Source organism: Xenia sp. Carnegie-2017, unplaced genomic scaffold (genome assembly GCF_021976095.1).
Source record: "Xenia sp. Carnegie-2017 unplaced genomic scaffold, XeniaSp_v1 HiC_scaffold_6, whole genome shotgun sequence".
Taxonomy (NCBI): Eukaryota; Metazoa; Cnidaria; class Anthozoa; order Malacalcyonacea; family Xeniidae; genus Xenia; species Xenia sp. Carnegie-2017.
This window is the reverse complement of record NW_025813526.1, coordinates 3369601-3384317: the sequence shown is the minus strand read 5'-3', so window position 1 is coordinate 3384317 and position 14717 is coordinate 3369601. Positions and strand designations below refer to the sequence as shown.

General features: G+C 35.1%; 1 protein-coding gene and 1 pseudogene across 1 annotated transcript; one reads left to right on the top strand and one right to left on the bottom strand.

Annotated features, from left to right (window-relative positions):
- Positions 1–3089: 3089 nt before the first annotated feature.
- Positions 3090–4094, bottom strand: LOC124456896 (annotated as a pseudogene).
- A 2570-nt stretch (positions 4095–6664) lies between these two features.
- Positions 6665–8399, top strand: LOC124456895. The gene is made up of 9 exons (XM_047007204.1): positions 6665–6846; positions 6915–7033; positions 7118–7268; positions 7334–7406; positions 7502–7748; positions 7840–7866; positions 7936–8034; positions 8119–8214; positions 8288–8399. Exons 1-9 carry the CDS (start codon positions 6727–6729, stop codon positions 8397–8399), a joined length of 1044 nt encoding a protein of 347 aa, XP_046863160.1. The 5' UTR covers positions 6665–6726.
- The last annotated feature ends 6318 nt before the right edge of the window (positions 8400–14717 follow it).

Below are 14717 nucleotides of genomic sequence, written 5' to 3'. Positions count from 1 at the left end.
CATCCCAATTTTCTACTCATCGCTGTTGGACCATTTTCTCCTCGTACGACATCACCTGTGACTGCGTCCCAATAATGATCAGCTCCTATCAAGATGTCAATTGAATCACAGCTACCATTGTCATCAGAAGAATCAAAGTCTGCAAGTTCTAAACCATGGAGATGTGGATATTCGTCTATATTTATCCTTGTAGGAAGTGGTGCACATATTGTTGGAAATGCGATTGCTTTAATCTCTAGTACATCACCTCCACTCTTGTTTACAATGTTCACCTTGAACAATTCGCAGCTTTCTCGTTTACTCTTGCTTTCGCCAAAGGTATTTTATTGAAGTGTCTCCTTGCCAATTGAATTTAACCTTAACCGGCCATGAAGTAACCTTCGAATATAAGACCTTTGGCTTCCAGTGTCAAAGAGAATTCGTGCTGGAACCGATTTTGATCCATTTGATACAACAGCTCTGGCCGTCTGCAAAAGAACACTTCCCTTGACAGTTCGTGTGACAGCTGTTGTGGTCGGAGAGATTACACCTTCTCATACTTTCTGTGGTTTGGTGTTATCAATTGCCTTCTCATTTTGGACACCCTGACTGTTGGTAGCAGGATTTCTGCAAATAGATTGGTGATGCCTCCCGGAACAATGTCGACGTTTTCTTGTGACGATACACTTGCTTGCTTGGTGTCCCTTTTTCAGACAAATAAAGCAACGGTTGGAGTCCCTTAGAATTTTAACTCGGGCTTCCCTTCCCTTTACCTCTTCACAAGATGCTAAATAATGTGATCCTTGACAGTATACGCATTTAACCTTCAAGCTACAGGCACCGTCATTATCATTTTTTGTCACTACAAATGTTCCAGCTGTCGATGGCTTGTTGGGCTTATCTTTGTTCTGGGGTTTTTCAATCGAACGCGATGACTCGCTCATTTCACGTGCCTCAACTTCAAACTTTATGGTTTTGAGCAACTCGTCAATTTGCCAAACATCACCAGTAGCTTTTCGTGCTACCTGCAATCTTATTTCACTCGGTAGTTTCGACATAATAATTGGTATTAGAAGACTGCCGTACTGGTTTGCAGATACCCCAAGCGAATCAAGTCCTCGCACTTGAACACTTATTTGATCGAAAACATATCTCAATTGCCCTGTAAGATTTTCTGAACATGCAGATATTTGTAGGATTTGATCCATATGTGCGGCAATGACCTGTTGGGTTCGACCAAATCTATCTTGCAGAATCGCAATTGCTGCGTCATAATTGGCGGATGTTAAGGTAAGTCGCTTTATCGAACGTGCTGCACTACCCTCAAGTAATGAGAATAGGTAATTGAATTTGTTTGCCTTGGACATACTCTCGTTCCATTCTGTGATCTTACCACTTAATTTTGGCAATTGAAGTTTGGGAAGCTTTGGCATCATTATCGCTGGTATTGTTCTCATTGGGCATTCAAAATCGTAGAATTCGTATTAATCACTTCATTCGTAATAGTATCAATGGCATTCGTGTTCGTATAGACCGTATTCGTGCTCGTATTAACCGCATTCGTGCTCGTATTAACCGCATTCGTGTTCGTACTAACCGCATTCGTGTTCGTGTTAACCGCATTCGTGTTCGTATTAACCGCATTCGTGTTCGTGTTATTCTCATCGTTGCTTATCGTTGTGTTACTCGTGCTTGCTGTTTCTACCACTAAAGGAATCTGTTCGACTTGTGGTGTAGGACTTTGCCTTCTTTTTATAGTTTCTTGACAAATCTCCGGTTTTCTTGCTGCTTCGATTTTACGTCTAGTGCTTAGAATTCTATCCGAGACGGCGGCTGCTTCTTCAATTTCGTGTTCAATATCCGTTACATCGCATATCCCAATGATTTCGTCGTTTATTTCGTCTAAGATCTTCATCTTACTCTCGAGTTGTTCAGCGATGACATTACATTGTTCGATGTCTACTTCAGTGGCATTCAGAAGCTCGAGTGCTTCTTTTACAAGCCTTGAACACACGCCACGATAACCGCCTCGTTTGGCGCGAAGTCGTTCAATATTATCCTTCGACATTTCTTTGGTTTTCGAATGAAGCTGTTCTAGAAAACCGTCCTATACCTACTTACCGGCCCCCCGTTGGGCGCCATTTCATGATCGTTCGAAATATACTCTCACAAATCTTTTTTGACCGAATAAACAAGATGTCTTGGCCTTCGATATGTATATTTTACTGACGTTTGATTGACATATTTCCCTTTTCTATTATGCATTTATAGTTATTAATCTGATCTTTCTTACAGTATTTTTAGTTGTTTTACAGCTAAGGCCTGCGCTATACGGACGAATTTAATTCACACGAATTCAAATATCGCAATTTTATTCGACGATACTGCGACGTATAACTTGGAAACTTGCATCTCATAAATTAAATTCGACAAAGTGAATTAGATTCGTCGGAGATTGACGCATTGTGCGACATTTTTAAATATGACTGTTTTGTTTGTGTTTTTGTAAGAAGATATTCTTTTATGTTTAAGAGAAATGTGAGAATGAACAGAACATTACATTTTACTATGGCTGCACGAAGTGTATCTTACAAGTTCTTCAAGTCTAATAATTCACTAAAAAATCCTAAACATAGAATACTTCTGTTATGACCCTCACCTAAACATTCAGTTATCTCTAATAAAGTCCATAGTGCATAGAATTTCAATGAAAACCAAGTAAACATTCCAATTTAATGCCTTGAGCATTGGCATAACCTGGCTAGCCAGTTTGGTCATGCTAAAAAAATATCATCTGGCTCCCTCCATGTAAATGACTTCTACACAAATAAATATTACTTATGATCTATCATTTATATAGCACAACCTGGTTTTGCCACTGAGCAATGGTAATAAATTGCTATGTTTACGTGCTGCTTGTACCAGAGGTTTTTTCTTTCCATAAATATTCAGAAATTGATGAACGAATCTGTTCAGCTTTGTTGCATGTGTCCCTAGTCTTTTCACAAGCCCTCATTTTAAGAAAATCTCTTACTACTGCTCTATCTCTTTGCTGATGAGTAGCAGGATCCACTGAAATGTCAAGGTGAGAAGAGAGAACTTCCCCTCTTTCAATACAAAAAATTGTGCAAAACTACACATGCTAATGTAAATACTTTCACAGAATCTTTGCTACATTCACATTTCCTATACAAAATCCGCCATCGACTTTTTAACTGTCCAAAGGCACACTCAGAGACCATTCGAGCTCTACTGAGTCGATAATTGAAATTGCGTTGCTTTTCCATCAAGACACCTCTTGAATAAGGCTTCATTAGGTAGGTTGAAAATGGAAATGCAGAGTCTCCAACAATAAAAGGAAATACATTACAATTGCCAACTTTCTTAGCAATGTTTGGAACAATTTCTTGGTTTTCCATCTTCTTCCAAAATGATGTTGACTGTAAAATAACAGAATCGTGAGCGTTACCAGGAAACCCTGCACTTGCCCACACAAATCTGCTCTTAGCATCAACTAGTGCAATTAAAACAATCAAATAGAAGTTTTTGAAGTTGTGATATTCTTTTTGTGATTGTTGACCTCCTGATGGGAAACGTATTGGAATATGGCACCCATCTACAGCACTCCAGCAGCAAGGGAATTGCCACAATTTCTCCATATCTAAAATTTTTTCCTTGAAATCATTTTCTGTTTTGGGAAAATGATTTGAGACTTGTTCCCAAAGCTCACAAACAATAGCATCACACACTTCTATAACTATTTTTCGTACTGTACTAACACCAAGTCCTGACATTTCCGCTATGGTGTAAGGGTAGTCACCTCTACCTAAACGATATAGGCAGATAGCTAAACGACATTCCGGTGAAACTGGCTCTTCTATAACAACTTTTTTCTAAAGTTTATGCCGAATCTTTTCGACAATAAAGTTAAAAGTACCTTTCGAAACTCTAAAAGTACCTTTGAATTGCTTATCCGAGTAATTTTCCCATATGTTACTCCACCATCCAATGTTTCTCGGTAGGCGACGACAACTTCGAATCCTTGGCTTCAAAGTGGTTATTGTTTTAACACTTGCCGTCACATTCAGTAGAGACAGAGCAGCTATAATTCTCATATACCTTCGGTGAAGCAATAATAGTAGAACGTACCACTTAAAAAATCTTCTTTGTCGCTGTCTCAACCGACGTTTGTAAATTGTAAGCAAAGGAGTAATTTGTTTAACTGATGAAGTTTGTATTGCGTCCATTTTCTTGTAGGTATAACATCACTTACAACCACGCGAATAAAGGAGGTATCCGCTGTACACTGGTAAAGACAACTCAGAAATAGTACATAGTAAAACAGGAATCGTATGAATTCGATCATTAATAAAAGCTCTGGAATCACTAGTATAGAACCTAAAGAACACGAATAATTTAATCCAATAAAATTTAAAAGATCGATACCATAAACAAAAAACGCCTGTACGTGAGGTTACAAGGGATTAGAACTTTGATTTATAGAAGTATAACCATTGTGGTTATACTTGTTTTTTATCCATCATTTCATCATGGTTATACATACCATTTTCCGGTATGTTTTATAATATCTGAAATTTTACTAATTTTCTCATTTGGTTTACACCATAGTGACACACAAACACGAAATTTTAAGTCCTCGTAAAAATTTACTTGTTTTTTATCCATCATTTCATCATGGTTATACATACCATTTTCCGGTATGCGGTATGTTTTATAATATCTGAAATTTTACTAATTTTCTCATTTGGTTTACACCATAGTGACACACAAACACGAAATTTTAAGTCCTCGTAAAAATTTACTTGTTTTTAGCCATCATTTCATCATGGTTATACATACCATTTTCCGGTATGTTTTATAATATCTGAAATTTTACTAATTTTCTCACCTGGTTTACACAATAGTGTCACGGAAGTTTGTCATTTCCTTTTATAAAAACACGAATGTGACAGATCACACTTAAATTCTTTGACGCACAGGATAAATAAATAGCTGCATCTCGATCCGTTATAAATTACTTGGCACCGAAAACATTTGCTTTAATATTTCTGCAAGGTTTGTTAGAATTTGATTAGGTCGCTTATTTACTGAAAACTGCTTCAAATTATTGTTGAGATGTCTTCCAATATAAAAAGTAAAGTAAATTCACGAGGGGAAAAGTTTATTCTAAAAAGCAAGAGACCGAAAAGATTATGTGTACGTTGACAGTAAATGAATTCCTAACCAGAGTTCTATCTGAACGTCATGTTTATTTTTGAAGAAAAAAGAGCTATCGATTTCTCAAAGTGAAGCGCACAATGTGTACAGAAAGAAAAAACGTATTGCAGACAGGGTAAAAGAATGATAAACTTTTTGTACCCTCTTTGATTAATGCAGAAAATATTGACTAAATTTGAAATGTAACAGCTATAAATCACATGCTTTATAAATATTTTTAGATTGATCTAATGTCATCGGAGAAGAGCCTCAATCCGATGGTTTTGCTATATCTTGATGGACATGGAACGGTTAAAGCTGCAGGTAATTCTTCTATCAAAAAGATTTTAGACTTGTGTAGAAGTTAAGAATTGAATTGGATTATTTTTGTGTTTAAAATACGATTGTCGGTATAGAAGTAATGTAATCAATTCATTTAAACAGGAACGCCCGGCCTTCGTCGAGAAATCTTGAATATTTCCCGAGATGCCATGTGCAAATATGTTGAAGACAATTCTTTGATTACAACTGACTCCCCAAGTACTAACTTTTATTTTGTTGTTTGTAAATTGTATAAAAAAACAAATAAAGGTGTCACAATGCTGCAATAAAGTCTGTATCATTTTATATTAGAAAGCTGTGAAGACGTTTATCAAGTGCAGGAGATACGCTCTGATCTTGTTGATCCTGATGCTTTGGAAGAAATAAAACAAGGGACTTGGTCTTGCAAAGAGCTACGGAAACTGGTTTTAAATATGGTTCTCCCAAGAACAGCTGACGTCGGTAAAAACTATTTTTGTATATTTGTGAGTAACTAATTTCTGATATACAACGGCAGACCTCGTGAATTCAAGATTGGTTTTAGACAAGAAAGGAAAACGGAAGTGGAAAGTGGCTAGAGTGAGAGACTTTTGGCTTAAAGCAGAGAAACCGTTGTTTTGGCCTCCTCACATCCCATTTGTTTCGCCATCTGCCAGGATTAATCAACCTTCAGGTAAATCAGGTGAATCAATCTTCAATATTTTCATTGTTTTTGTTTACATATTGTACACCATTCTCAGAGGATGATTACGATGAAGAAGAATTTGATGATAAAACAGAACGCTCGAGAAAAATTTTAAATACGAAAGAACTGATAGAGATCGCTCTATCGTATGGAGAATACGTTCATGAAGTGAGTATTATTGTTGTAGATTTGTATATAGAAGACAACTCACTGCTTCTCTTAACTTTTGTTTAATTAGTTTACTGGACATGAAAAAAATGAAAAGACAACACAATCATTTGGTCAAGGAAGACAAGAGGTACACACTAACCATCTTTTAAGAAATAATATAAGAACATTTAAACACGAACTGCTATTTGCTTTTATTCCCAAGCAAACTAATCGAGATGCGAATGTTGGAAAAGATACGTATACAAGCGAAGAAGATAAAAGAAGTGATGAGAGCGAGAAAAGAGGAGATTTCGAAAACAAATTTGTTGATAACGAAGCTGCATTAAATAACATAAAAGAGGATGAAAGGGTAAATGAACGTCCAGGAAATTACAAAAAACAGCGTACCAAAAATGAACGTTTTTTTCTATACCCATCAGGAAGAGGATACACAATTAGTGAATTTACAACAGATGAGAGACATGTACGAAAAAGTAAGAAAACTTTTAGAAACTCACATTTATTTTTTTAAATTTCAAAACGATACCACAATCCATTTTAGAGAGAAATAGCTTGTATTGTTCGCGCAATGTTAAAAGACCCCCTAAAATATGTTGAAACAGCCTACGAATTGTTGGACTTAGCTGATACACATCAACATCCTATTACGAAAAATTTAAAGTATGAAATGCTAATGTTTATTGACTGATTGAACGGTTCTAATCTAAATGACAATTTGTTGATTCCTTAATAATATTTGAGTAGGTCACACGAAAAAGACCTCATGGGCGTTCCACATGATTACGACACAAGTTGTCCTGGAGACATTTTCAACGCTTTAAGCATTGATCCCAATAGACTTCAACTAGATTCATTTCTATACGGAGTTGCACATCAATGTCATTTGGCATCCGAAGTAATATTTTGCTCTGTAAATCTCTAAGTTTTTTTATTTATAAAAGAAAACACATCTTTTTCTAGCGCTCACGACAAACAAGTAAAGCAATTTCAAATGAAGAAATTATAAAAGAAATACAAGATTTCAACACTGAAGGTGAACATTCTCAAAATTCAAATCACGAAGAAAATTCTTTAATACTAAACAAATTTAGAAAACCTACATGACAAGCAAATTATTCCCTTTTTTAGAGATTACTCTTACTAACACGCATGTTCAATGCATTGCTGGAGCACTTCGTGCGTCATTGGAAATATGGAGTCCCCAGTTTGAACTATTCCATATCTATTTTCCGTGTTTATGCCAAGTTATGGACAACGGAGGAATAGGCTACTTTAGTTTGACAGTTGGCAAAACTTTTCAAAATAGTTATGTATTTATGGAGCAAACATCTGAAAAGAGACCGACTAGAAGAAAAAAGCCAGCAACTACAATCAGGTCAATAAAAAATTGAATGTCTCATGTAAATGTTTCTATTGAATATGTGAAGAAAATTCCTGACGATAATAGAAAACTATATCTTTGACAGGAAAGAATGCAGTGAAGAGAGTGAAAGGTGACATTCATATATTGAAAATATTTGACAAAAAGGAAAACGACAAAGGTAGCATCAATGCCTTTTTAGAGTGAACTGTTTTGATGGCATTGTAATATACAAGAGTGATGTCGAAACATTAAATGGAAGCAAGTGGTTGTGTGATACCATAATTGACTTTTTTTTAAGGTAATGTGAAATGATTCAAATCTAACATATAGAAGGAAGCAATAAAAACGTTACAAGCTAACTTAAATTACATGAATGCAATAGGTATTACTGCAAAACGGCAGAAAGAAAAGACGATGGGGAACAATATTATGCCTTTTCTAGTTTTTTCCAACAGAAACTACTCATGAAAGGACACGTGTAAGTGTCCGGTTAAGATTTCACCCTAGATTCTAGAGATAATTACATGTTATAATATTTGCAATTTTTTCAGATCAAAGCGACCATTAGATCTTTCTGGATGCAACTTACATGGAGTGAGGAGATACACACCTAAGAACATGTATCAATATAAAATGATTTTTGTACCAGTCTGCGACATGTAAGAATTTTACAAAGAAAATCAGTTTCTATAGTTCAATTCTATGAGATACTTGAGACATGATATATTTTAAAGGACACATTGGTGACTAGTGGTCGTTGAAGTTTTGACAAGTCGTTTATACGTGTTGTGCAGCATGGGTTGGAAGAATAAAACTGTTGATTCAAACATAAGAAGGTTGTTATTTCTATACATACTGAACTAACAGGTTGCCTCTTTTGATATGTACCGACATGTTTTCTAACTTCATAAACAGCTTTTTAACGTTAAGGTATCTCCAACACATAAAAGAAGAGCAACAATGGCCAGACCACATGGGAAGCATTTCAGAGCCTATTTATGCGGATGTAAGTCGAGTAATTGTTTGACAAGCATAAACACATTGATCTATAAAGTCAATGTATGGATATGTCACAAACGTTGTTATTTAATCACCATTCAGGTTGCAAGGCAAAAAAATGGTCACGATTGCGGCGTATATTTGTTAGAGTTTGCAAGAGTAATAATAAAGGAGGTATTTTGTTATGTAGACATTTGCTGTCGCAAAATACGCAAATAATTTAAAAGCAACATATTCCAGTATGTGACATATAACAGATAATTTTATCATATTTTAGGGATGCATCAACTCATCGATAGAAAATATAAACAGTGAGGGAAGACGTACGCAGCTAAAAGAGCTTCTTCAGTCCCTGTAACAGTCGACCTGTTTACACACAATGAAAAACAGGCGTTATATAAATGGTCAATGCTCGGCACATTTGTTCAATTACTTCTTCATATAAACTCTGATTGTGTCATGAGGTGCAACATTACTACTACATAGAATAATCGTGGAGTAAATATATATACTTAATAACTAATGAGTACCAGCATTATCCATTGACGTTGAAAAGCTATAATATCGTGCGAGTTATGATTTCAACATTTTAAAAATTGATTTCATTCATTTTCATATCCAAAATTTTTCATTATGCTATAAATGCGAAAAATATGAAGCTGTTTGAGGACAAAATGTTACAGCTATACGTTACGCAGACATGTCATAAATATGACGTATTTTCTTTAAAAATGATGAATTTAGAAAAATATTTCAACTGTTACTTAGACTTTTTTTTGTTTGTTCCAAAGTGTTAGCATTTCGTTTCAACATGGTTCCCAATTAAATAATACTGGTTTTCAAATACTACTTATCTGATAATATTGCTGATTGCAAGAAACGTTTCCCTCTCTGGAACATCCCGTCCAGGATTGCATTTTATTATGCGCAACATGTTTCTGTACCAAATATACAATTTCGAAAATAGCAAAAAGTTGTCATATTCCATGTATGAAACCATTGACGCAAGTGGTTTCATTACAGAGTTACACTGCTCTGCAGCTTGGCTGTTGTGCGTTTTTAAAATGGGATATCTATTAATATCGTGTCCCTCTGAGCAACCTATAAGAGTCAAAGATATGAGTCGTTTCAATTTCGACACACTTAGCATAATAAAATACGAGTTTTATACCAGAATGGTTTCTCCAATGAAACTTGTCGACGATGAATTTGGATTTTTTAAAAAAAGCCGGATCGCGGTTAAGGCAGTACTCGTGTAGTTTGCACGCGTTGTCATAGATCACTAGTTCAGGAGCTAAACATTATAAGTTTATTTGTTTACAATTGGGAGTAGCGAAACGCTAACAATTTCACAATTCTCGTAAAAGAATGAGAAATACCTCAAAAACTTCAAATTACCTTCAGAAAATCGAGTTCTTAAAATGGTAAAAGGAACATTGGGTGATTCATGATCGGGCATCACTTGAAAGCCGTAACAAATATCATCTTATCTGTGCTACTTTATTTCATATTGCTCTGAGCACTATATTTGTATCTGCAAGTTGCACTTACTTCATCAGGTTGAGATTTGTCGACATCAACGGTAATAGTTTCATCAATATTCTGGGAAATCTAAAGAGTTTATAATATTACTTTGGCTTTCTGACAAGCATAAAGAATTTACTGTATTACTTTACAGAAACCTGAATAATTCAACTAAAAACTAACCAGATGCAACGGTTGTTCAAGAGTGATGTTTGACTCAACACATTCTTCTAACAATGGATGATCATCATGCATTTCCTAAGAGAAAGTTTGCAATGCTCCATATATGATAAGTAACATATTTAATTTTTCATTTCACCTAAGGTTCACAACTTTAATGCAACACATCCCACACAGATATTTCAGACTTCATAATTTTGAGATACTTAGAGACTAACCACATTACATTCCACTTCGTAGTCTTCGTTTGATTTAGATTGACTGCTATGAGGGGCCATCTATTTTGTGATGAAACAATGTATTATAAGTTGTCAACTAAAACATATTTCACACATATGTTTACTACCACTAAACAATTAACTTGCAATAGGAAGAAAATGTATCTGTTCGGCGCTGCTGGTGGGCTTACAACAATCAAGCTTAAATGCAACATATTTCCTTCTTACCTTTATAAGCAACATAATTGTACTAATATGTACAGAGACCTTGCAGAGAGCAAAGTAGGAAATCCAAAATAGTTCACAAATTCCAAAGTCAACTATCAATTCTTGCACATTAGTGAATATGTTAAAATATTTAAACCAAAGAGGGCTATCTATATGTATTTGAAACTATGTATACCACCACAATTATCATCCGTAGATAACTCCCCTACAAATGCAAGTGAATGAATGGCTTTAATAATTTCACAATCATAAGCATTATGTAATACGAAAAGCAGCTTGATTGTTTGTAGCCCACCAACAGCAAATTTCCATTATGAAAGTATATGGATGGAGAGTATTATCTCAAAGATCAGATAATGTGGTAGTTGAAATGAAACTTCATTTCTTAAGTTGAAGCTGAAATTGAGTTACTTGAAACAAATTAATTTTTATCCTACCGAATCAATAGGTGATCGTCGAGGGCCTCGAGTGTAGAAAAACGTCTTTGAACGCTTAAACTTTTTCCCAAAACGATACATTTTTTTATTAACCTTCGAAACTCCAATAGCCAATTTGTTGTTAGGAAGTTACTACTCCATGTGACTTTGATTTAACGGAAGATATCAATTTGCATTATCATATGAATTAAATATCTAGTAGCAAATCTACTACAAGTGTAAATATGCCAAGTTGCCAACTTGTGTTAACTGTGAGAGTTATTTTAAACATATTATTTCAAATAAAACATAAAGATTCCATTAATGATCACTCTATACGTGTTAAAACATAAAAAAGTTTGTAAAATGTAGATGGTTGTAAGTGTGGTTATGCATACCATTTTCCAGTAGTAAAACATACCACAACTGATGGAGGAGCCATCTTGTTTTTCCAAATCATGAGCTGTAGATAGGAGTCTGGGGACGAGCACGGAGTTAAATGAATTAAATTCGACAAAAAAATTCGACATATAACTTTCCCTTGAGTTTTTGTCGCATTATTGTCGAAGTTAATAAAATTAAATTCGTGTGAATTAAATTCGTCCGTATAGCGCAGGCCTTAGTCTATGCACTTTGAATTATATTTGTATTGCGATGCTGGCTCATTCCATTTGGACTACGTATGTCATAGCTCATTTTCTATCATCGTATTACTAATCCTAACCTCCCATAACCAATCCTAACTTCCTATAAGATAAAATATAAAACGTATAATGGAAAAACCAAAAAATAAATGTGGCACCGCTATGGAGGGTGATCTCCGCCAAAATTAAAAGCCATATTTTCAATTGCTAATGCGCAATTTGTCCTTTGCAATGTGCATTTGATCCTTTGCAATGTGCATTTTGTCTTGATCATATTGCATTCTGGAATTTCATAATCGGATTTTGTCCTGTACAATTTCTGTTAAAACGCATTTTGTTGTTGAACATTCCATTATGATGACGTAACATTATTCGTGACTCGCAAAACATTAAATTTTACTCGATCACATTATAATTTATTTATAATTTATTTTCTTGATGCAGTAATTAATATAAATGAAAACAAAATAAACCAATTGTTTTACCTACAAGTCTACAATCCTAAAACATGGCAGACAGGTTATACTTTGTAAGACTCCTTCGCAACTCTATTTTGGGTTGTATTGCTGACCTCGAAGGAAGTCCAGATCGGGATTTTTGCGTTTTTCGTATCGACAATCAACTGCTTCTCTTATTAATAAAGACGACTTAAAAAGAATTATTGAAATTGAAGAAGAAGAAGGCGTTCATTGTAATCAACTGATGTTGTTTTTGAAACAATACATTGATCTAATTGATGGGACAACTAGTGGTAAGTGTTTTGGTAGAAAGATGCAGGGAAGGTTGTAATTGGTTGTAGTCAGTCTATGTATGTGCTTTTTTGTGTGAATATGGTTTGCTTTTTAATATTTGCACCACAACTGATTATATATGATATGTTGGAGCAGCAGTAACTTTATCTGTTTGAACAATATCAATGTCAGTAATATTTTCTTGCTTTTAAATTGGACCTTTGCTTTCTCCAAAAAAAACTTAAATGTTTGACTGTTTAAGGTACTAGTTATATTAATACTTTAATACTTGTCCATTCCTAGGTCTTTTTGGACTGGGTGTGATTTACTGCCTGCAAATGGTACAATCCTGCATCTCAAAGTTGACAGAACAAAAGATTGTAATCTGCTGCCAGAAAGTAGAACTTGTTTTCATTTGTTAGTTCTTCCATGTTATGAAAACTTCGATGAACTGAAAGCTAAACTGGATAGGGCTTTGCAATTTGGTTCAAGAGGATTTACCAATATTTGATCTTGGAACAGCTTATACATCTCTTTCAGCAATAACATAGCTTGTTACAGCTAATATGGATGATGCACAAATTTGAAATATTTTTATTCTTTGTTTTGGATATCATTTTTATAGTTAAAGACTTAAAGTGAATATGTTAATGTTTCATTAAATTTTGTTCTGTCAGTGCATCAGCATTTATGTGCTAAAAAACATTTTCTGCTAAAATGTTTGAATAATCAACATAATGAAAAATTTATAGCCTTCCTTGCCATACATATCTTCTTTTGTATTATCTGAATTGACACCAATGAACAATAGGTCAATTAGCTTTTCTTGTTTGTGAGTTCACAATGTCACTCGTCTTCCTGGTGCAGTCTGGTATTTACAAACTGAAGCACCTCAATGTATATGTCAGCACCATTATGATTAGAAGGCCTTAAAGGATTAATGGTTCTTTGCAGCTCATCAAGATCTGTTTCATTCAATGGAATGTTGGTTTCTGGAACAATCACTTGTTGCTGATCTTTTTCATGACATGCGTAGTTTTGTGTAAAGGTGGGTGGAAATTCTTGGTTTACCTTAGTGAATTGGAACGTTAAATTAGATTCTGACTTCAACATACATCAATTAGCTTTGGATCCAGTCTGATGATTATAATGTAAAGTGTAGTCTAAAAGTACACTGGTCCAAAAGTCTATAGTCTTTGGCCCGCTGGGCCACCATACTCCTCCTCGACCCGCGTTAGATACACTCTTCGCCAGTGGCGTAGCTAGCGGTCTGGCTGGTCGGGCCCAAATATTTTCCCAAAAATGAAAAATTTGTTTTCTTTAAAATTGGATTTGCGAAAATTTTAAATTCTGCGACTCTTTTTGGAATAATCCACAGTCTATTAGTGTAATATTTGTCAAATTGCGTCGTTATTAGCAAAATTATCATATTTTTAAACGTTACTTAGCAACAATGACTAGTGCATTTCTAGTGCCAGGCATTACGCAGTTGAGTCGGGCTCTGAAAATTCAGCCCGACCAAGTAGTAAAATCTATAGTGGGATTATCTGCAATCTGATTGGTTGACAGCAACCGAGCAAACTCAAATGCGCTGTTTCGCAACATCTAGTCGGGCTCTGAAAATTCAGCCCGACCAAGTAGTAAAATCTATAGTGGGAATATCTGTAATCTGATTGGTTGAGAGTAGCTGTGAACACACTCAAACGTTTAACAACATCTAGTCGGGCTCATTTTCAAAAGCGTGACTTGAATTTTGAGCTTTCGAAATATACGTTCGGAAATCGTGACAACTTACATTACAATGGCTTCGTCTAATGAAATCGATATAATAAGTGAACTACAAAAGAAACCATTTTCTGTTCGACAATCAGGCGAGCAAAATATACTCGTAAAGCAGCGGCCAATTCCAAATTTACAAGCGACTACAGGCAATAGAAGCTTTCAGGAAAGTTGGTACTCGAAGAAAGATTGGCTTTGTGGTAGCTCAGAAAAGAATGCATTGTTCTGTTGGCCTTATCTTTTGTTTTGCCCTGGATCGTCA